The sequence below is a fragment of the Mycteria americana genome, chromosome 9 (genome assembly GCF_035582795.1).
Source record: "Mycteria americana isolate JAX WOST 10 ecotype Jacksonville Zoo and Gardens chromosome 9, USCA_MyAme_1.0, whole genome shotgun sequence".
Taxonomy (NCBI): domain Eukaryota; kingdom Metazoa; phylum Chordata; class Aves; order Ciconiiformes; family Ciconiidae; genus Mycteria; species Mycteria americana.
In genome coordinates this window covers 36,394,937-36,418,629 of record NC_134373.1, presented here as the reverse complement: position 1 = coordinate 36,418,629, position 23,693 = coordinate 36,394,937, and the positions used below count along the sequence as shown (strand labels likewise).

At 37.6% G+C, this 23,693-nt stretch overlaps 1 protein-coding gene across 4 annotated transcripts in view; it reads right to left on the bottom strand.

Annotated features, from left to right (window-relative positions):
• Positions 1 to 23,693, bottom strand: part of MGAT5 (alpha-1,6-mannosylglycoprotein 6-beta-N-acetylglucosaminyltransferase) — a 137,337-nt gene that overhangs the window by 81,225 nt on the left and 32,419 nt on the right. For all 4 annotated transcript variants that reach the window (XM_075512574.1, XM_075512575.1, XM_075512576.1 and 1 more), the window contains exons 2-3: positions 5,635 to 6,023; positions 933 to 1,100 (exon numbers count right to left, since the gene is read on the bottom strand). In XM_075512574.1, coding sequence (XP_075368689.1) covers positions 933 to 1,100; positions 5,635 to 5,872 — 406 coding nt within the window. In that variant the 5' untranslated portion in view covers positions 5,873 to 6,023. The remainder of the gene's footprint in view (positions 1 to 932; positions 1,101 to 5,634; positions 6,024 to 23,693) is intronic.

Sequence of the window (23,693 nt, the reverse complement as noted above, 5' to 3'; positions counted from 1 at the left end):
GCATTTTACAGGAAACCCAAGCACAGGCAAGACTTAGGAGCACAGCTATAAGCCTATTTACCAAGTTGTCCTAACTCTTCTGCTCTGCTCCGCTCCCTTTTTGGGACTGCAAAGATCATTAGCAGGGCAGACTGAGACCTTCCTATGGGTCAGGACAGCCAGTATCTGTTTAGACTTGGTAGCAGAGCAAAATGCAGGGCAATAGACGAGGCACTATAAACAACAAGATTTATTCAGCATACCAACCACATTCACAGCTGGGAACACTAAAGGAACTGAGACTTGCAGGTGAAGAGGCCAGCAAGGCATTCTACCACCACAGCATGACTCAAATGCTTTGAGAAGTTGTAAGGGTAGCGAACAGTACATTCACTGAAGACAAAATTAATGATTTCAAATGATGTTTTAAAAGATACATTTATTTAAGCTGAAGGTACCAGGTAGGTCATCTCTGTGTGTAAAATCATAAGAGCTATTAAGCAGAGTAGGGAAGGACATTTTTAAATCAGAACCAGTAACAAACAAAAATGTCTTCTTTCAGTTAATAACCAATAAAGTACATACGGTAGAAACGCAGAGCAGATTCAGACCAACCCAAGTAACTAGGCTTAGAGAGAAAACATCTGCCCAGTTTCATCTTTCTGAAGTGCAACCATTTAAAGTATGAAACATCTACTGTGAACAAAGTAGACTATACCCCTTTGGCAGAGAATTTGATTTTCTTCAATGTGTTCAAGTTACCATAGAAGAAAGGCTTCCTCCAAGCTTGTAAAAAACCACTGGACTTAAGATTGCATTGATACAGTCTAGACTTTGAATTTTGTTTTCTAAGACATTCCAAATATCTAACACTGAAAAATCATGTTATGGCCAAGAGAGAAAAAATACACATTAAACAGCCCATAAATATTTTAAACAATTGCCATACTCACCTGCTACATTAAGCTTTTCAACTGCTCCTAAGCTGGGAGCAGGAGTGCTAGTATTGTTGGTAGAGTTTGCTCCTGTTCCGTTAAGTACAAGATTTTCCACCTTGGACTCTAGCTTCCCAATGCGCTGCAAGATATTATCCAACAAGACAGCAAGTGTCTTCTTCAAATCTACAAACGAAAATGAAAAGTTAAATTGCTTAATAATGCAATGCACGCTGTCAAGATAGGATCAAAAAATAGATACAAGAATGAGACTGGAATATATATAGACACTTTCTCAGTGCAAATCTTTGTCATTAGCAGTTCTATCCACTAATTTGTTCAGACTCAGATACACGTTTCCCTGGATGTGGAATTTGTCTTCCTGTGTATTTTATAAAGCACACTGCAACTCATATACATATCCTATATTTAAGGCGAAGTGGGCACCTTCATGGGTACACACATGGGAACAAAAAAATGCAGCTTTGTAATAGCTCAAGTAATAAGAAGTTGCTTAAATAATAATGAATCTAAACCTAAATCCATATTCAAGCACTATCAGAGGAATAGTCTGTTAGATGCTCAGTCACCTGGAAACAAAAATCCCCTTCCCAAAAGAAGGGACAGCTTTGAGCCAGTACAAAATCCTTCTCCTGCATCTCCTCCTCCACCACAACCAGGTTCTGCACTGGCAAAAAAAAAAAATGTTAAGTTCAACCTTTTTGTCATATACACAAAACACCATAAATCACCTGTTTCTTTTCTTCAGTCTGTTGGTTATTACCTCTACCTATCTATTTGGTCTGACACAGCACTTCCTTCCTGTGGAAAGCAACATACAGTAACAGGAGTTTGCATATCAAATGACAACCCTGAAAAAGAGTTCTCTGGTACTTTTTTCTTTTGTTCAGATTTCTTGAAGTAACACAGCAGTGGGCAAGCTAAAAGAACTGTGGGCAAGAGGGGAAAAATAGACCACTATCAGACTAAACTGTATAATTATAGTGGCAACAAGCCAAAGAAGATGAAAGAAAGTATTGTTCTTTGTTCATTTACTCTTGTCTCAGGATTAAAGAATTTGGTATGATGAATTTACTTTATTTTCCCATTTAATTACATAAAATAATTACATGTGCATATGTATAATAAATTTTCTGCTTTCCACAACTTTAGAATCAAATAACTTTCCAATCTGTAATAGAAAATATCTCCATATATCTGAAGAGATTCCTCTGCCCCAACATCTGTTGTATTTTTGCCACACTGATTTTGCGCTCCCTTTATTTTTTTTCATGACCAGCCCAATTCCTGTGCAAATGAGAGAGTAAATAAGAAAATGCTATTACTTTTAGAAAGGTTATGATTCTTTTTTCCAAATAAAAGGAGAGTTATATTTATTCCATGAAGCCATAAAGTAGATCTTTCTCTTTATAACTGTGTATTTTCCTTTGCCTTTTAAAGATCAGAAGATGGAATCTTAAGCACTAATGATCTGGACTATCTTAAAAGGGGTCCAGAAGTCACTTTATGGTATAGTGCGCAGAAGAAAAGGAAAGAGTAGAGCAGGGATTTAACATGAACAAAACGATGGTACAGAAGGAAGAAAAAAATCTAGGGAAAAAAGTTAGTAAAAAAAAATTCAGGAAACAATGAGGAAGAAACATAGGATACATAAAGGCATACACAGACCATAAAGAGAAAAATGGCTAAACATTGTAATTTTTTAATACTGATACCAAAACACTGATATACCAGACTGACTGCTTACCAGAACAAAAAAGCGATTGGAGGCTAGTTTGAGAGGGGGAGAGCAGAAGCACAGATTCATAATAATTTTTGTAAAACAACTGTTTACTGCTATGAAAATCTAATACTCACTTTATATATGTGGCCTACAACTTTTAAAAGGCAAGACTTTGACCCCCCTACCTGACAGGTCAAGATATGGTAGAAAGAAAAAGTGAAAAAGTGAACAAGCTGTGCAATCACAATTAAGGAATGACAAAACTTTTGGGTGGGTAAAAACAGCCAAATGAAGCAAACTTAAAACTTATTCTTGGACATGGAAACCATGACTGTGCTTGCTAATAGCAATCAGAGGGTAAGATTGATCGTGCCCCTGTACTCGGCACTAGTGAGGCCGCACCTCGAATACTGTGTTTAGTTTTGGGCCCCTCACTACAAGAGAGACATTGAGGGGCTGGAGCGTGTCCAGAGAAGGGCAACGAAGCTGGTGAAGGGTCTGGAGCAAAAGTCTGATGAGGAGCGGCTGAGGGAACTGGGGTTGTTTAGCCTGGAGAAAAGGAGGTTGAGGGGAGACCTTATCGCTCTCTACAACTACCTGAAAGGAGGTTGTAGAGAGGCGGGGGTCAGTCTCTTCTCCCAGGTAACAAGTGATAGGACGAGAGGAAATGGCCTCAAGTTGCACCAGGGGAGTTTTAGACTGGCTATTAGGAAATTTTAGTTCACTGAAGGGGGTTATCAAGCATTGGAACAGGCTGCCCAGAGAAGTGGTTGAGTCCCCATCCCTGGAGGTATTTAAAAGACGTTTGGATGAGGTGCTTAGGGACATGGTACAGTGGTGGACTTGGTAGTGTTAGGTTTACGGTTGGACTCGATGATCTTAAAGGTCTTTTCCAACCTATACGATTCTGTGATTCTGTGATTAAAAGAAATAAAAAGGCTAAATAGCAAGGGCATTAATTTTCACAGAACAGTGAACTAACTTCTACCCATTATCATTAACATTAGTCATTAATGTGTTTATTCCAGAACAGATAACCTAATCATTTGCTATCAACAAATCATCTGCTATGCCAAACAGGACAACCTAACTTACTTATTAAGTAATTATTATCTTACTCAGTTTCATAAAGTATAATTTAATATGGTGTTATTCACTCACCATAGCATCTTTCCCTCTAATATTTTAAATAAATATATTACCATTATTTTGCATTCTTCTAAATTCCTTAGTTGAAAACACCTGTCCAAACTTGTCTTTAAACTTAAAATTCTTCTTAGCCATGGAACTTGAAATTTCTACACAAAACTTATCTTTACCTTCCCAGAAGCGTTATAAAGTTACTTCACCCACTTTCAAATGCAGTTAAACTTCTCCTGGGGAACTTGACCACTGTTTGGCAGAAAGTCAGCTTATTCCTCAGCAGGATTTGGAACAGGAAATGAGTGCCACAGGCAACAAGCTGCAGGGGGATCTTAGCTTAAGGATATCCTGTACTCTCAGACCTACCTAGGGCACAGATTAATGCATTTACCCTTCAGTTTCTGGAGACATATTGTTTTTTGGGTTTTGTGGGGTTTTTTTTCTTCAATTCACCTACCATCAAGCACCCTTACAGGATAATGGGACACTGATGATGGCTACATAGCAGACAGGGTTTTGTTTTAAGCCTACACACACAATTCTCTAGGGACCTTTACTTGCTTGGAGGTCTTCAGTCTAAGTATTGATCTAGTACCACTCTATTTAGCTTTGTTCCTTTGCAAGATTGCAATACCAGTATAGTTCAACATGCAGTCACAAACCAGTAGAAGTTACAGAATAAGGACAGCTTCTTATTTAAGCAACAAAGCAATATAATTGTTGGCTATGTTTGGGATGATAATCTCAGCCTTACAGGAAAGCACCTTTACACAAACTCAAAAATTCTTTTTTCAGAGGAAAAAAGTGGTAACAGAAACAAGACATGGATAATCTCACAGCAGGATACTTTGATTACATGCACCAAAAAATAAAGAGTATTAAGAGAAAACTAGAGGAAAAGGTGCAGCTATTGTCTGTTGCATCCTAGTCTTTATTCTTTGTATAAGCCTACAAAAGACATGTATCCAATTTCTTCAGAGCTGAATATTAAGGCAACTGTAAAAGGAGACAAATCTAGATGACTAATTAGCCATTAACTTTCCAGATAGCCTGAAAGTGCATAGGTAAGTAGGAAAGTGAATTTTAAAAATGCTAAACAAGTAAGGTATATGAAACAATCTTACCAGATTGAAAAGCGGCCACACCTAACCTGAAACTGGATATTTTTATTTTCATAATATTTTCTGGCAATATGCTTCGTTCTTTTCTGCATGCTTTCTCTCACACATGAACACAAACTTAACTCTCATGTTGTACAAAATGGAAGAGAGTAGGCATTAAAACTTACTGCTGAACAAAGCACTGAAACTCACAAAAAGAGTTCTCTACCCTGAGGCAAATATGATATATTTAAGCTTAATTTAAGCTTATGCCAGATACATAAATTTAAACGTTACATAAACTGACTGAACAAAGAAGTAAAATGGGAAAGAAGAAATAAACATAGCAGGTCTCCACTTTATCAGGAAGGCAAGTTCTTCTTCCACAAGGAATTTCTTAGGTCACTGACATGCAAACTGAAAAGCCTCCCAAGTTTCTCATACACAGCAAAAAAGTTTTTTTTAAATTAAGTTCTAACAAATAACCTGAGGCATACCAGATATAGCTACTAGACAGATGTAGTAAAAATTAGCAGACAATTTCATCTCCAAGTGACTGGAAATGTAAAATTTGTCCCATTTCATACTTACAAGTGAAGGCTGTTTCCTCCATCTGTGCAGAAAATCCACAGTGCAAAGTACTGTCAACTGAGCAGTGTTATGAAGTAAAATGTTTGGACAACTAAGAAAAGACCTTAATCAGGCTATCATGTAATCTAGAGCACACACTTACCGTATGCTGTCACTGTCCCAACATAAGGCCCATCGACCACGTTTTTATTTTCTTCGGCTAATGCTTTAATGTATCTTTTGCTGAGATCCAAAATTTGCTCACGCAGGACTGAACTGCTTTCATGTTGTGTTTGCTGCTGAATAGTAAAATGCAGAAGCATCATTCCCCAAATGAAACCAAAAGTCACCAGAAAAAAGCCAAGTTTCTGAGAGGACAGCTTCCATGGAGAGAATGCCATGATTCCCAACAGCTTCACACAGTTACTGCAAAGGTTCCTAAAGCATGAAGCCAAACAGCAAGTTCATGGTCCAGGTATATAAATTTCACAGAGCAGGACTCAGTCTTATTCCAACTCCTTAGTCAACATATATCCGTATTTCAGTTCCATCCTGTTGCAAGAGGAAGAAAAAGAAGCATAGTTACCACATAATATTACAAGTTTTTACTAGCCATACTAGGTCTTCACTCTAACCGGTACAAAATAGGAGTAGACAATATGCTTTCTTTGTAAATGTTTAATTTGTATGTATCAACATTGTACTGTACTAGCCAGAGCACAAAGAAGCTGAGAAAAGCACTGGAAATAGAACAAAGAGGGAGTGATGCGCCTGAGCAGGTGTAGAACACCTCTCAGTATCTGGATCAAATTCAATGCTTCAAGCGGTTTCTAAGCTGAATTTCAAGGTAAGGCTGCTTTTCCATATTTTTATTGTGTGTACACACAAAACTTAGTGATGTTGCCAGTGAAGCAATTTAAGACAATTCTCAACATAATTCACTTCTCAGAAAACAAGTAATTTTAGCTGGCAGTGACACTGCTCAGAGTTCCTGGCAAGAGCTACGGCATATGGCTAGATAGGTGATCAGGAAATCAGACTCCCTCAGGGGTAAAGAAGAAAAAAGAAATCTACATTATTTAAGCCAATACACTCTCCTGGCTTACACTGCGAGCAGTCAGAAAGCTGGAATAATCTCCTCTTGCTCCTGTGTGGCCTCCGCCATGCATAGTTACTCCTTATTCATAAAACATAGTCCAATGAGTTTGCGATTTGCAACTAAATTCAAAACACATACTTCTGAATGCTACAATGTTTTTTGTATATAAAATTAATATTCTCAGAGCTTTTCACACACTAGGGAAAAAGAATTGTAATAACGGCCTTCAAGACACAGTATGACCATCTTTTCATGGTAAACTCAAAGATAAAACTTGGCATAAACAATCCAAAGGCAAGAAAAGCTCTGTGATGAGGGCTAGAGGCAGGGTCTTTAGCATAAAACCCAACAAGAAAGGTAATTAAAAGGTAATTAAGTGTCATCTATCATGTTAAAACACAGTTTTGGTAAAATGTTATCCTTTTAACTTCATAATGCTCCCAGACAGGATTAGAGAACATAATGTTCCCTCCCATTCTGCACTTGCACAGATAATGCAGATGTTACTCTGTTTTAATAGGATAATTACACAGATGCCTGCTAGCAGTGCTCCCTGTTTGTTAAAATTCCCTTTAGATCTTCTGCTTTCAGTTGAACCAGCAGTTCTGCAGAGGGACAGAAATACCTTTGGACCACTTATCTTCTAACACGTCTTGTATGTGCATTTAGCATTACTGATTATTATCGACTGTAGAAGTGAATGTGCATTACATAGTAAACTAAAAGCAGACAAGGCAGCGACTGTACCATTCATTTGTGTTGCTAAAAGAACAATTTGTAGCCATCTTTTGCTTAAGGAGGGATGGTGCAGAAAAGTGAATTGCAAGTACAGTGAAAAAGATTATAAAGCCCGCAAGTTGACTTTATCCACACTTAGAATATGTCAATAAAGAAAATGAATGGTCTCAACAGTGAAAATGAAGGACTCCATTTAATGCTGCTCTCCATAAACTTAAGTTAATTTTCCAAGAAATGGCAGAGGGAAGTTTCATTTCTATCAGTTTATTTAACTATAGCCTTGGGACACTCTTGGGCTGACTAAAAAGTAGACTATTGTTATTTCATTAAAAACTGAATGTTTTACTATTCTCTTGCAATATCTGGTGTGATAAAATACAGAAAATGCCATAGTTTAAAACAACATCACAACTTTAAAATGAAATCTGAAATATTCAAGATTAATTTCCTCAGTGACTTAATTTCAAGTAAGAATTGACAGCGTCCTCTACAGCAATAAGATCTGTGGTTATAACAGTCAATATTACTTCCTCAATTATCAGTTGTTTGTGAAGTGGAAAACACTGAATAAGAAAGTAAACCTATCACCACCATGTTTTAACAGACAAGTGCTAATGATTTTTTATGACTAGTTGTTTAGGAAAAAAACCTGCAGAACATAATTAACATTAAAAACAGCAATAAAAAAATGCAAGTATTTCACCATCTTCTTTTTAAAGTTCTAGAACAGAAACAGGGATGATTACAAAAAATATTGTAAGTCTAACCTATGAGAATGATCTACTTAAATACAGCTGTTGGCTTTTCTATTCTGTTTATCAACAGAAAAAAAAGCCTTAAATCCACTCAAAAACTGTAAGAAGGTAGACAGCAAATATTCAAGTTTTGCCATAAGAAAGGATTAAAATTCACTGACAGATGGAAGAATGGCCCCCACTATTTCAAGTGCTAAAAGCAAAAAAGAAAGCCCCAAACCCCTAAATACCACAAACCAGCCCTATTTTTACTGCCATTTAAGCAATTCCAGTGGCTAGCAACTTGATGAATGCCCAACAACATGTACTTAATTGATTAACTTTACAGCACTGCTGGTGGCCATGGAGGTTTGTAACGTGCACAGGAGAAGAATCTCTCTGCTGCCCACGGCTTCCATGGCCTGATGCACACCTGCACTGACTTCGGTATATGTTTAATCCCATATCTGACAGATGTCAAGGACTGCAACACAACTATTCCACAGTTAATGATTACCACATACCTATAATGATACATTATTTGGTATCTAAGCGGACAGTGGCTAGAAGATATCAAAGGGTTATGTGGAATGCATGAAGACAGCAGCACAGAAACGTCTCTGTGGTATTTCTGTTTTGACAGGAAATTAGTAAGTGAAGTGAGCAACAGCTGAAGCAATAAACACACATTTGTCTACTGTAATCAGTCATGGACTTCGATAGTGCCTGCTGACTATTTATCTCTGTGCCCATATCAAGTAAGTCATTCCCAAACTTAAGGCTGTAGAATATTTCCCTTATTCTCCTCCTTGCCTTATAATGTTCTCAAAGGAGCTGATCCTGTTAACTATTAAGGCCTTTTCCTAGTCTAGTCTCCAAAATGCACAATGGGAGCCATATCTAAAGAGGATATGGAAACACATATTTGTACATGCCTCTAAAGAATGACAGGCTTTTTTTTTTTTTTTTTCTTTTAAGCTTTGGAAAAAGGTGGTCTCACTCTAAGACAACTCTTGAAACAATTCCAGCACCCCTCTGGAAACTGGATATGTCATAGTTGTGAAGTTGTTTGTGAAACTGTTAGGGAGATAATTCCTCCTGATTTACTGAGAGTAGCTAATGTACCAAAACTAAATGCCAAGTGTGAAAAACAGGGTGAAAGTGAAAAGATATACAAGGCAAGAAAACCTTTAATAAAGAACAGCTCTGTTATGTTCTTCCTTAAATTCAGCTCTAACCAGCTAAAATCTCACCACAACTGCACCAACACACTGGTGTTTTGGTTTTTTTTTTTTTTGTTTTTTTTTTTTTTAAACAGACCAGTTACAGCCTTTGCGATAAACATACCACAATTTAAAACAGAGCTGCCTCCACCCTTAACAAAAATGATTAGCATATTTCTTTGGAAAAGGGCTAACCTTACACCCATTTACGTAGGCATATGAATTTTAATAGTCTTAGTACTTTTAGTATTTCAAACAGCTTCATGAAACCCACATTTTCTCTCTTCTATATTTAATAAAAGCCTGCTCAACAGCTGGTCAATTCATTAGTTATGGAGGATAACATTACCATGCCTATGTCATCACAACAAAAAACCCCTCACGCTATTTAGAATCGTATCAGGAAGGTATCCCAATGCCAAAGTGAAGTGATCAGTACATCAGGGATGCAAACCACGCATTTCTCAGCATTAAATGAGAAATTTAGTATTTAAAGCCTTTACTTTGTTGTTGTTTTTAAATGCTTAAAATAGAGTACAGTTAATCTTCATGTGAACAGATTCTGGTGACACATATCCATGTATTCCTCTTCACTTTTTAAAAAGGAGAATTAATCATCTACAAGAGATTAAGCAAAGTCTCTTTATAAGTATATACATATACAAAGCTTGATGCTCTCTGTCCAGTCTGTACCTATATAAGAAATGGTACTCAGGGTAAACTTGGAACAACACTATCCTCAGGATAGTCGGGATTCAACTGTTCATCAGTTGAATGCACTGTTCATGACTAGCTCCACAGTTATAAAACCTTAACTATCTGTAGCCAAAGCAGAAGCTGTTGCACACATAAAAGCAGCAGCAGATTAAGTAGCATTTCATTATTACCTAGTTATGAATTCAAACATAAGCAAACTTACACAGCATGACTAGTAAACAGCGTATATGCATTTTTGTACCAAGTGGCTCAGTAAAAATAGTACTGCCACTGATAGGAACAGGCCTCAGGTCTTATGCCACCTGCCTTTCTATGCCAAATGTGCAAGGCCCAAATTCTGGCCTCTTATGCTTGTGAAATTATTAGGAGAACTTGTTGTGTGAGCCAGAGCTAGGTACCAGGTGCCTCTTCTGTTATGGCACACGGCTTAAATATGAGTTAAGAACAAAGGCCTTGAAAATACAGGCAACAGGTTGAAAGCAGAGGCCCCAGAACTGTAAGCAACTCAGTGATGGTCAATTATTAGTCACTGATGAAGTGCAACCTTGAGATTTGGGGAAAAAAAAGCCTGCTTTTCTTTCAATAGCAGCAAAAGCTGAAAAGGATGAATAAAACTACTAAGCAACAAGAAAAGGCACCTGTGACAGCCTCAAACATCTTGCCATCAAGGACCATAGCTATCAGTGCTAAATACATGGCACCAGCTCTGTGGTACTGTGTGCTCACAATTAATTTAAAATGAGATTGCTACAGACTAATTGCTTTGAATATGCAATGGTAATGACTAGGAATGAGTAATGTCCTGGTTTCAGCTGAGATAGAGTTAATTTTCTTTATAGTGGCTGGTCGAACTAGCCATTAGCAACGTGTATTATTAATGAATATCAATTTAATGAAGTTTTGTTATAAAGTTTAAAGCTGGTTTAAAACTGTTTTACCAGCCTTCTAAACCTTCAGTCACAGCAATCTCTCATTCTGTTCTTACATATATCCGTACACAAACAACATATATTCAGTTGCAACATCATGCCACCCTGCCTGGCCCCACACAATGTGTTATTATATCACAACCAGCTCAAAGAGGTCCTCTTAAAAACCCACACATCAGGATCCTAATATAAATACTGATCTATTTTCCAGATTGTTTTCTGAAGAGGGCATGCTGCACTTCTGTTTGCAACTGTTTGATTCTGTAGAACAACTTGTTACAGACCAACAGAGGACAAACAACAAGATGGGAATTTCCTCTATTCTTACGAAGGGTGTGTTAACCTAAAAGCTAACAATAATTCAAGTGTCAGTCCAGTGGGCTGCCAACACACCAGAGCTACAGCCAGAAAACACAGTGGTGAGTGAAAACACCTGCCATATCCCAGCACTTCTCTGCAAAGGGATGCCAGGAGTCATGCTTCATGCAGAAGCTGATGTAATGCATCTTAAAAGGGATAGACAATCCTCTAAAACCTCCTTTCTAGGAGTAATGAGTCCAACTGGGACTGCTAGGTTTTAATAGTTTAAACCAGACATGCTTCAACATATACATAAACTAGAATTCCAGGCTGATGTTAACCACCGTCTCCTACTGCAGCTGCATTGCCTAAACAGATGTGCACTATACCCCAACTGAATGCAAATTAATGGATTTCCTGGTACTGCAGTTCTTTATTTCCTGCAGGAATATCTCAGCAGATGTCCCACCCCAGTTGGACAATCTGTGTTCTGAAATAGTGCAATCTGTGCTGAAGACACACCCCCCTCCCACCCCCCCCCCCCCCCGATTTTACTTATTGTAAGATGTTGGCTTTCTTCAGTCCTTTCAGAGAATGAATCTACCTTTCCTTCTTTCAAAATACAGCACTAACAACAGGATAAGCTACGGCTTACTACTTAATACAGCCAAGTGAAATCAAAGAACAGTCATATGCTATGTTGGTAGAAGATAAGAAAGGGTAAACTAGATCAGAGAAGAAAAAAGAAGCCTGATTTCCGATAAGAATACTTGCATTTCAACACAACTTCAGTACTGACATGGCAATTAAACAACCAATACACTTCAGGAAAATGTTCTATTAACATAAAACTATCCACACATCTAAAGAAAACTCAAGGCCCTCAGTTGTTACGCTGAGGGTTCAGAAACAGTCTAGCTGCCCATTAGTCACTGACCATGCCAAATGCATAAAGTGGAGGGCAGAAACTAGGACAGTCAAAGGCTGACTCCACGCCTGCTTACGGTGAAAAGGGCTGCATCCTGCCCTCCTAGCCTGACCAGGTCACAGCAACAAACGGAGAAAACTACAGCCTTGCAATCCTCTGAGAACTTACATTAGCTGTTAATTTTTTATTCCAACAGACAAATTCAGCAATATAACATTTTACAAGATTTCAGAAGAAACTCATTATCACACATTAACCCAAAACACCAACCTGGTGGTTACTCTTCAGAAGCGAGGGAAAATATGATCAGATCACGGTTAGTTTATAACTAGGCCTGGAAGATTCCACTGATTTCAACAACTAATCAGTAAACCATCTATTTCAATAGTTTAACCCATGAATTTTAAGGCACCTCAAAACATTTTTGTTAATCCTAAAATAAACTTTCATCATTCAGTTGTGATCATCAGTTCTATAAAAGACAAGATTCATGATAGCATGTTCTGGAAGGCACAGAAACATGCTAGCAAAGCCGATGAAATTAACCCACATCTGCAAGTCCAAGGTCTAGGTGAGGCTTCCAGCTGAAGGTGTACACAGTCCCTCCATACCTCACAGGCAGTCTCCATTCGCAGCACCTCAGGAAGGGGAGGTAGCTGATAAGTCATGCAACTATAGCAGACTCATCTGGTAACAGATGTTTACGCACACTTTTGCTAACTGCACATTTTATAACTTAAGTTCCTTAGTATATAAAATAAATGCATAAAACCATTTCCTTAGCTGAATTATGGAGTCTTAGTTTCGCAATTCCTTCTGCTGCTCAACTTTATTTTGAGCAACGCTTCTGCCAACCCATTCTCTTCTTCTAGCTGACAGATGTCACTACATCTTCTCTCTCACCACCCATCTACAGTTGAAATGGCACCACATACTGTTCCTGAAGTGGCAATTCGGGATGCAATCCTATGAAGTGAGAAAAGCAGAACAACACTGGGTCACGACAGTAGAAGCAGGACAGATGGACTGAGGGAGAGCGTAAGAGTATAAATATTCCGAGTTTGGGTTTTTTTAGGTTGGGGGGGCACGTTTGCTTGTGTGCGTGTAGTAGAAATTGGCAGGAGGTGGTGAGATGAAAGTTGATGGAGAGAAAAGCAGCCTTCAGTAAGATGCCATAAAAACAAGTAAATTTTCATCTTGAGCAAGCAGCTTGCCTTCACTTTCAAAAATCAATTTCTCCACTTAGAAACAGTTTGGGTGGCAATCCCACCATTATTTCCCTGTGTGGGTCTGTGGTTTCACAGAGCACTCCAAAATGTTTCCAGTTTTGTACCAAGCACATCACTTTCTGTAGTTTAGTCCTACAGAAATTAAACCATCAGATGTTCTTCCTTTCATGTTGTTTGCTTACCCTGATATTTCAGGAAGGAAAGAGTAAAAAAGGGAGGAAGGTTTACACAGAAGACAAAGGAAAAAAGGATTACAGGAAAATCCATAAGGAAAAATCCTTATGGATTGAAATCCTTATGGTTCAAATACTGTTTCTTGATTAATAACACTCCAGGCAATGCATGTAAGGTCATAATCACAAACTATCCTGATCTTCTTTTACTAACATTGTTTAGAAATCCAGAAACTGAATTAATTTTATGACTAGGAATAGGACTTTCTTGAACTTCAGAAAACCAGAAATATTCCTGACCTTGAAAAAAACAAAAGAAATTTACTTTTTTACAGCCATTTACAGGCGAAGTACAGGTTATATTAATAACCTTCATCTTGTTGCTGCACTAAAACAAGATGACCAAAACAGCATTTTCTCACTGAAAAAGAATATTTTGGGATGTCAGCATGCTGATCAAGAGATTAGGAAACGGTTTGTTTTGTTGTGTTTTTTATTTATTTATTTATTTAGCAAGAAAGTAACTTACAGAGACTGAGAGCCCCAGTCATACTAAGACTTAGAGAAAGGATCTAAACCAGCCCTAAAAACAGTGAAAAAAGTATGCATGAGTCATGCTTTCATGCCTGCAAGAGTCCCCTGTAACTGAACAAGCAAACCTTTAAGTTACTTCATTAATGTTACTGAATTTTAAAAGTAGGACTCATGTACAAGAAGTTTTATCTTATTTCTAGTGTGGATACAACTACATAACTTTTTCTCGTCCCCTCCTCGCATCTACCCTCAAATGCTAATATATGGCATCCTTTTATGTCATTCTTGATTTTACATTTGGCTTTTGCCCACGGAAAGGCATAAATATGGCACCTGCTGAGAAGCATGGTCTCATACTTTTCATATCACCTGGAAGTTCTCCAATGTTATGAGCAAAACATCCTTGGTTCTTAAACAGCAATCCTGTGCGTGCAACTTGGTTCCGGGAATTCTCTCCCATCTCTTTAGGACACAGTATAACTGTGGTAGCAAGAGTTACAAGCATCACTATGAACTTATTCAGAAAACTTTATTTTTAATGAATAATAAAATTAAACTTCAGCTTATAATCAAAGCAACCAAATTATTTAGCACTCCTCGAAGAATTAAGTTTATTGTATAGAAATTGGATCCATTAGCTCATTTCTTGCATCAAGCAGCTACTCCAGGCTCCAGTCTCACCCACTCCTATTAACCACAAATCAGCCTGTTACATCATATCTTGCAGTCTGTCCAAGAGAAAAAACCAGTAACTCTCAACAGCAGCTCTGTCCAACTCACAGAGGAAAGTCAAAAAGTTCTTTGTATTCAGCAAGAAAGCTCTCATCGATGTGGATGCCCAACTATCATCCCTTGTCAACTTGATGGTCAACACACTAAATGTAGTCTTTGGCAATTATGTCAGACCCCAGACAGACAGGCGAAAATAAAGTACAAGATTTAAAGAAAGATCCAAATATGTTCGTGCTCAAAATACTCACTATATCTTACTGAAAAAGCTTTTCAAAAATAGAACACAAAAATATAAGTACATCTGTGTAAGAAAATTAACGGTCTTGAACTTCTTATCCTTTGCTGGGGATGGTGGATAATCAAAACAAAAATAAATTCTCAAAAAATTAAATTGGGTTGAAATAAACTGTCACTACAGGCTCTACATCCAAACTTTCTGTAAAGGACAAATGCCAACAGAAAAAGATAGAAGAGTCAAGTTAAAATAGAGAAGAAGTAGAAATAAATACATAGGAAATTAGTATGTGTATGCTATTAAGCAAGTGTATATCAGATCATAAGGAGGAAAAAAAAAACCAAACCTAAGCTGAACATTAAATTAGTCTTCAGAAATATTTATTTCTTCTTGCTTTAGAATGTCTTGAACCTGGGTCAAAGTATAACATTTCTTCCAATGGATTTGTTCTTGGCAAGCATTTTGAACACATTCCAGCTTATGTGGCTAGACAAATGGCTGAAAATACAAGCTGCGTCTCCAAAGTACAAAATTTAATGGAATTAAAATTTCAACACAGTCACCTGTTTGGAAGCAACAGTGCTGCTGATTATTCCATTGCTCTAGTTTCTGCATTTAAATCCTTCTCTTTATTACTGAAAAGGATGAAATTGCAATTTGCTTCATATCTAATTTGAAAGTTAGTAGGACAGCAAAATACTTTAACCTATCTCTTGCATCACCTGCATATATCCTGTTGATTAACATTGGTATTTATTAACAGCTGTTACCACCAAAGATTGGAAGAGCACTTCCATTGCAATGAAAGCTGTTAATGTTTCTTATTTCTCTTTGTAAGCAGCAGCAATTTGTCACACAGAGATCAGCTTTGCATAGTATTAAAAAATACAATCTATCCCAATCTATCCTAACTGATGAGTGACTATAGTGTTACTGGGTCAGTAACAGCACCACAGCCACACAGCTCACTTTTTTGTTAAACTGTAACAACCTCTTACCACAAACATAGCATTCCCACTGTCAAAATGTTTAAAGGGACATACACGTAGTTCTGTATATGTCCAGTAAAGCCCAGTTAGAAGCCTACAGTCACACAAGACAGAACTTTAAAGCAACAGTAGGTCTTGAAAGTAATGCTTTTCCTCCAAAAGCAAAGGACCAGCCACCTTCGTGGAAGGGTGCCACGTTGGGCTAACGTTAGAGGAAGCATTAGACAAAAGTTTCGATACCTATGCAGTTCTGATTCATCCAGCCATAAGCAAATAGTAACAATATGAGCCTTCACATGAAAACCCCTCTGCACATGATTCTCACAATGCTGCTATGAATTTTAAAGCTTTACTATAAACTACGACAAATATCAAATGACTTGGCCATGACCACGACTGTATTTTCAAATGAGAGCCAGTACCAGGCCAAGTACAACCACATTCTAACCTGTCATCTATTACATTATAACCACCGTGCTGCTGGAAGGCCATCGGCTTGCTGGTTATCTGCAAGATCTAAGAAACTACACAAGCTTCCTTTGCAAATGTATGAGCTGTACTTAGTATATCGTAGGGCACAACTTAGGAACTATTTTGAGTCTGTGGAAAACAGCCTCCCCTCTTTCGCCATCCCTAGACAGCTGTAGAACAACTTGTACTGGCAAACTCTGAGGAATAGCTCTGTTTCAGCTGTAGCCCTTACAAAGCTAAATGGGGGGGGGGGGGGAGAAGAGGGGGAGGGGAAGTGAAGTGTAGAAAACAGCCGGCATGGGCAGCATAAGGGAAGTTAATCAGTAATATAACTTTATAGTTTCTCTCTAGACTACTGCTAGGCAGGGAGAGACAGGAGGACACACAAAAAAAACCCACAATCCAGGAAATAATATGGCAAAGTCCTAGCAAGCAACAAAGGTTTCTGAGCTGATGTTCTGCACAACATAGTACTAAAGGATGGATGCAGAACCCCATAAGATCTCTTCATTGCTTATACCCCATCATTAACAACAATGTTCCTCTTTTTAGCCTCTCACTCCCAAGTTTTCAGTCCTCTAGATAGCTATAATCTACTATTACTTGAGAAAGCTATTTCATCTGCTGGTTCTGGTCCACAGTGCAGTAATGGTTTGGGTAATGAACTTTCTTTAATGCCTCAATGCTTTTTATAAATCATCCAAATTACTGGAAAGGCCTCCTTTCCAAAGCATGTTTTGTTGAGGCTATTGTCAATACTCTCATTCAAGGTTTGGTAGCAAAAGTAGCTTCATTTTCAGTGCTGAAAGCAAACCTTTATTCCTCCTGCAGTGCAGTTCCAAAGTAAATGTAAATGTTAACATTCTGGCAAATTTAATTATTTACAGTATCAAATGCTTGAGTGGTCATGAATTTCCTCTTCCTTCTCAAAGGATCTAGTTAGAATTTACACAAGAAAGTTATCCTTAAATAAACCAGGAAACGAAGCCTGAAGTCTGTCTTTAATAGACATAAAAATCACACCTTAGGTTTTGAAATTTCTATTTACATTAGCAAGTACCACAGCAGAACAGGAGCATATTTGCAAAACAAGACGATAGGTTTTGAGGACCTGACATTCACACCATAGGCGTTTCAGCTCAGGGGTGTGGGTGTCAGTACCAGGAGGACAGTGCTGTGGATTCTATCTAGTCTGGTCTTAACGACCAAATACCAAGAGTTCGAGGACATTACTTGCATTCCTGGAATATTTTCATTAAAGAGGAATTCAGATCTCCAAGAGTACTACACAATATAAACCAAAGTGTTATTAGCAGGGTTATCAATTCACTTAGAAAAACGTCTTAAACCTTTCAAACCTATGTTTGAAAACATGCTAAACTATTCTGAACTATCAAACTCATTCATACCATAGATACTCATCACAGAAATTGCCAAGGAAATAAACTCATAAATCAATTACCTGCAGTTATTCTCTCAAGTAACATAACACAATTTGTAACGTTAATGGCCAAAAAGGTATACAAAAAACCATATCCCTTTCTTTACATGTATTTTGGTTATAGACTAGCACACAATTGCAGATTTAGTGAGACAGAACACACTTGAAACCAGAGTTCAGCTTACGTTTGAATGAACTGTAACTATACCAAAAAGGGTTTCCTGAATTCCTGCAGCATGGTAACATGCTAAGGCTGCCCGGACCACATACGATCCATTTTACAGATATCTAACCATTGTAACAAAATGCAAACACTTCAAAGAACAGTAGCATTTTATTTTTTTCACCATCTCTTCTAATTCCATGCCTTTCCTTACTGTGCTAGCAGGGGCCTTCTGAGCCAGCTACTAATTTACAGAAAGCTTGCAGAAATTTCACCATCAGTTTGACGGAAATTCCAATGGGAATTGGAAGTTATGAGGGACAAAATTGGATGACTGAAAGAGCCTTGTTTTATTAGGAAATTAGACTAGAAAAATCAGAGGCAGAAATTTTGTATTCACACATTTCAGGTGCAACAGATTACAGATAAATAATACCATCAACAGGAAAACAAAGCTCAGGTCTTCCTTTTAATTATGAACAAAAATTTGCAAATGTCATCAGCATTTCATTGATGCAGTAATCAATGCAATTGCAGAACAGCAGATACGAGAAGAAAGTTGTACAGAAAACAATAGTTGGTAAGAAGGGGGGAAACCAGCTTGAAACCTGGGGGTGGGGGTGGGTGGGGTGGAAATCACTATACAAAAGACTAAGTATTAAGCTGGTTAAGAAACTGAAAGGTGAGGCAGGGAGAAGAAAAACAAACACCCTGAGTGAGATGAGGTAACAAAATATTTCAATGCAAGTCTAAGAGAGAGTAAACAAAACATATGTCAAGCAGATACAAAGGTACTAGAAAAAGCAGCCTGAAAGACAAGGGCTAAAACTGAACGGCTGAATACACTGGGTCACAGTAAGACCAAGGAAACAGATCAAAGAACATTAAATAATACCAAATCAACATTATGCATGATATGCCAACAGACACAAAGGATATTACAAGTGCAACTGGTAATGCATAACTAATAAGTTTCCATATACAAATACGACTGTAACTATTGACAGAGGAAACAGTTTGCTTGTCAAAAGAGTTATTGCTATTTCCTGATATACTTAAGCTGATAAAGTTTTCACCTCAAGTGAGGAATAGTTTTTCATTTATGAGAAAGCCACAAACAGTGACCAGAACTTCCTGTTTCAAGACCTTCCTTAAAGAAATTCTCTTAGGGTCAGATCTCTACGCAATTTATCTTCCAAACACTTGCATTGATTTACACCATAAGGATCTGGCCCCTAGTGTGTAAAGAAGATCTGTTCCACTACCTATATATACACTCACAAGCATAACGATTTCTACAGGTCTCAGGACTCATCAGGGACAAAACATAACATTATCTTTGCATAAGACATTATGGGTCTACATTAAAGTTGCTGCACAGGTGGTAAGAGGATGCTGGAGACAATAATAGGAAATAAGCCACAGACCCTGCAAGAACATATTCAAGATTTACAAGCAGGATTATGAAAATATTTGGTGTAAATTGCATGTTAAGCATTTACAGCTCAGGAACTCCAAGGTCTAGGGTCACATTAATTACTTAAATAAATTGGTGAACATTACCTCCTTCCATGTGGTCAGTGACAATTGAGAGTTCCTTTAAACTTACATTTTTCAAAACTGTACGTAACACTTTCAAATGTTCCGAAACAGCCACCCTCTTCAACGCATTTTACACACAGAGTCATGTAGGCAGAGATACTTGGAAACACTGTATAGCCATGTATCTAACAGGCGACAGAAGAGACAGAACTAACCATCCTTTATATACTTCAGCAATTTCCTATTGGTTCCTCTATGTTTATTTTAGAGAATAAATTCCCCTCAGTGGTCTGATAATACATAATTAATTACGTTTATTGATACCGGGTTTAGGCTACTAGTCAAGTGTTCTCACATTAAATATTGCACAAAAGTGTCAAGAGGGGTTTTTTGATAGTGTTAAATCTGAAGACAGCCAAAAAAGAACATGTTTTTAAACCCACCCTTGTCCACAGTTGTAGCCTGGGAAGTACAGAATAAGTGAAGTTTTCTACAGAAGTTTTTCAGCTGGCTGTTCCCTTTCTGTTACTAGCACGACACTATCTTCCAGCCTATGTACTATTTTCAAAGTTTGTATGCATTCATTTTATCAGGCTTTCAAATTTTACTTTGTTAACAACAAAATCTGCTTTCTGAAGGTTAGTAAACATACTTCACCACAAGCAGCAGAGCTTTCATATCTCGTACCGGGAATCATCCATACCGTTATGTTTTAACAGGTGGCTGCGTAGTGAGTGTCAAGCAAAGAAACACTTACTTGCATAACATCCTTTCTGCATTTTTATATAAGCACAAACCAAGAAGCACATACTGCTAGAGAACAGAATAATTGTGGGGCATATCAGATTTTTCAGATTTCTTTATCAAGTATGATTTAAATATCTCATCCGTTCCCTCTTCCCCCTTGCTTATATGCTATCTAAACTTTAAACTCCAAATCCAACAAAAGAACAATCCTCCAAATATTCATTTTATAGATGCAACAAATTTTGTGAGTTTGGCTGAAAGTACAAGGTTCCAATTTGTCAGGTCTGCTACTCATGAAGCCTCAACCAGAGCGCTGCTTTGGCTTGCAAAGGAGTCAATGCTAAGCACTGAGAAGCAAAACCCATCTTGTCATGCCATTATCTTCATCAATAAACTGAACTAGATAGAGGACTATAAAACAGAAAAACCTTCTATCAGCTTGACCGAGAGAAAAGATACCAGCCAAACATATCTGTGTCATTAAACAAAGACTTTTTCCAACAGAAACAAGTCAATGCTTTCAGCTGGCTTGCAACCTGCACAGTACTCAATGCACTGATTGCAGTAGCTCATGGTGATTTATGACTGCAAACCAGAGGTCACTGAAGTTAAGAAGGTATGGCTTGTTAGGCTCTAATACAGGTAGAGTTTCACTTGCAATAATTGCCCCATTTAATGACAGAGCAACTGACTGCACGTGCACCCAACTAAACGTTTTTGTACCCAGTTCTCAATCTAGGTAACGTAAAAATCAAAAATGCCCATTACTAGCCTCACTCAGTTTGCAGTACAGTGGAAAAATCTGGACTGGCAAGCCTGATTGGCTTCTATTTCCCAGTACTAGGAGGAAGACCATACATGTTAGATGTAAATTGCAGAACACCACAATAGTCCTCAAAAACCCCCTTGCAACTCCACTCAGGTTCCGCAGTCAGGGCAGAAACACAGAAAAATCCCCCTCAGCTAGAAGGCTTTATGGTAGGAGTGGGGCAGGGTGTTCTTACATCATTTCATGGACCTTCAAAGTAACATGGTGCCACCACTGACCAGCATATATCATCTGCATTTTCCTATCACATCGCCATGCTCTCTCATGATCTCTTCCCTGTTAGTCCACAAGGAGGAAACCCTCCAGTGTTGGACCACCATCCCCACACACACCCCCTTCCCTCAGCAAAGGTGCCACAAAAGGGATGGGGAAGCATGTAAAGCATTAAAGGCAAACATGACAAATAGCATTGGTAGAAACATTTGTCCCCGATGCCTTGAAGTCTCCTCCTACCAATTTCCTCTAAGTACCAGTTTGTATATAGTACCCCTTAGATTATTTTATACTACTAAATGCACTGTGCCTCCATCATATTATGGCCTAGTTCCTTGATATTTTCCAATTAAAACAGGATGAAAACTCATTTTTCAAAAAACTTTTTTTTTCCTCTGCATGGTAATGAAAAAATAGACAGGTGCTTTTCCCCACTCCAGTTGACATTTTAGTCTTTTGAGGGGACAGGGAGAATTATTACCTGAATTTTTTACACTTTCTCTCAAAACAAAGGACAAAATCTTATATAGCACCAGTCTCTTAAAAGAATAATGGTAATTCTCTTTATTTAGCTTTTGAGTATTATAACGTACTAGATGTAAAACTTCATAAAAAAAAATTTCATTCTCCGTTGAAGGCCAGCCATCTCTGAGGCAACTCTCAACAATCAAACAGGAACATTTTCATCACTTTAGAATAATAAGTTTAGTGGGGAAAAAAGCATTAAGTGTATTTTTGACAAACATGCACAACATGAGACAAGCAATTTGCACACGTGTATACAGAGATTTAAAAAAACCATAGAGGACTTTTTGTAAAATGTGCTTTACAAAAATGCAGAAGAAAACCACCTTTAGGACTGCACGATAATGAAAAGATAACCTGGTAGATTGGCATTTTTCCCCACTTTAGTAGATTTTTCAGTCTTTTCAGGGGATAGGGAGATAGAGTTTGAAGGACAAAGTAGGAACCAATAACAACAAATATCTAACATTAGCAGTGGGTGCAGGATAAATATCTAAAAAGTTTCATGAGCAAAACTGAAGTGATACTGCAAACACTGCAAGCAAATAAACATCAGGGAGATTAAAAATGCAAACCAGCAAGCCTTAGAGAAGTGTCAGTGAAACCACTAACAAAAAACCTCCCCACACTACAGCCAACTCCAAGAAACCCGGTTTCAAAGAACAAGAGCAGATAGTTTTTCTCTTTCAAAAAGAGAAAGTCGCCAAGAAATCCCACAATTTTTATTCAAGAACCTTGACAAGAATTCATTTTTAAACTTAGCGTTGCATAACTACAAAAAAAGCGCCATCCACTGAATTTAATTTATTTTAAATAAAAATGTATTCACTAACATTTCCTATTCTTCCTCCTCCACTGGATTTTTTTTTAATTTCAATATCGCAAGAAAGTTTCAGAAGACCAGGTTTGGAAAGAGTATTAAATTAAATACCTGTTGTGTAATTTTTCAAGAAAAGCAATTAAATGGGACTGGCTAAAACAAACCAAAACCAAACCCAAAACAAAAAAGGTTGAATTGAGGCAAGGAAGAAAAGCAGCAACTCCCAGGTTTCAACAGATAGCATAAGCTTATGTACCCCTTCCAATGAAAACAGAATTAAAAGAAACTAAAGGAATAATAAAATTTGTAAGAAGATAAGGCTTGTTACAAATTCCAGTGAAAAAGATAATCCATTCATCTCCATCTGACCTAAGCTTCCAGTTAAAGCACAAGGAGGGAGAAACTAGTCTAAAAGCATTGTTAAAGGCTAAGTACTTAAGAGGTTTTGTGTCAATATACAAGACGAAAGGACACAGCACAAAACTCAAGTAATGCATATATGCAAAAAAAAAAAAAAAAAGTGATTCCTGTGAATCACAAAAACCCCACAACCCTGACCACATTCTTCATAAGTCAAGTTGTAATTCTTACAAGTATTTTTCTGTCTGGAAAGTTAAATTCTAGGTACCTAAATGTATCAAACTGTACAATACAGTGTAGCTTGTAGAACAACAAAAGAAAAAAAGAAAAAGAAATTACCACAATTGCTATCTCCTAACCAAGTGGTTGGATTTCACTGGAATACACAAGTGAAAATGTCATATTGTACACACAGGATTTTTAGAGTTAGACCTAACCCTCCAGACTAGTATTTGCATTATGGTAAATCCTACATATGGATTAGGAGACTTTGGTTTGTCATACAACAGTACCAAGGACAAAGATATGTCTTGTGCCCAGCAGCCAAGCCA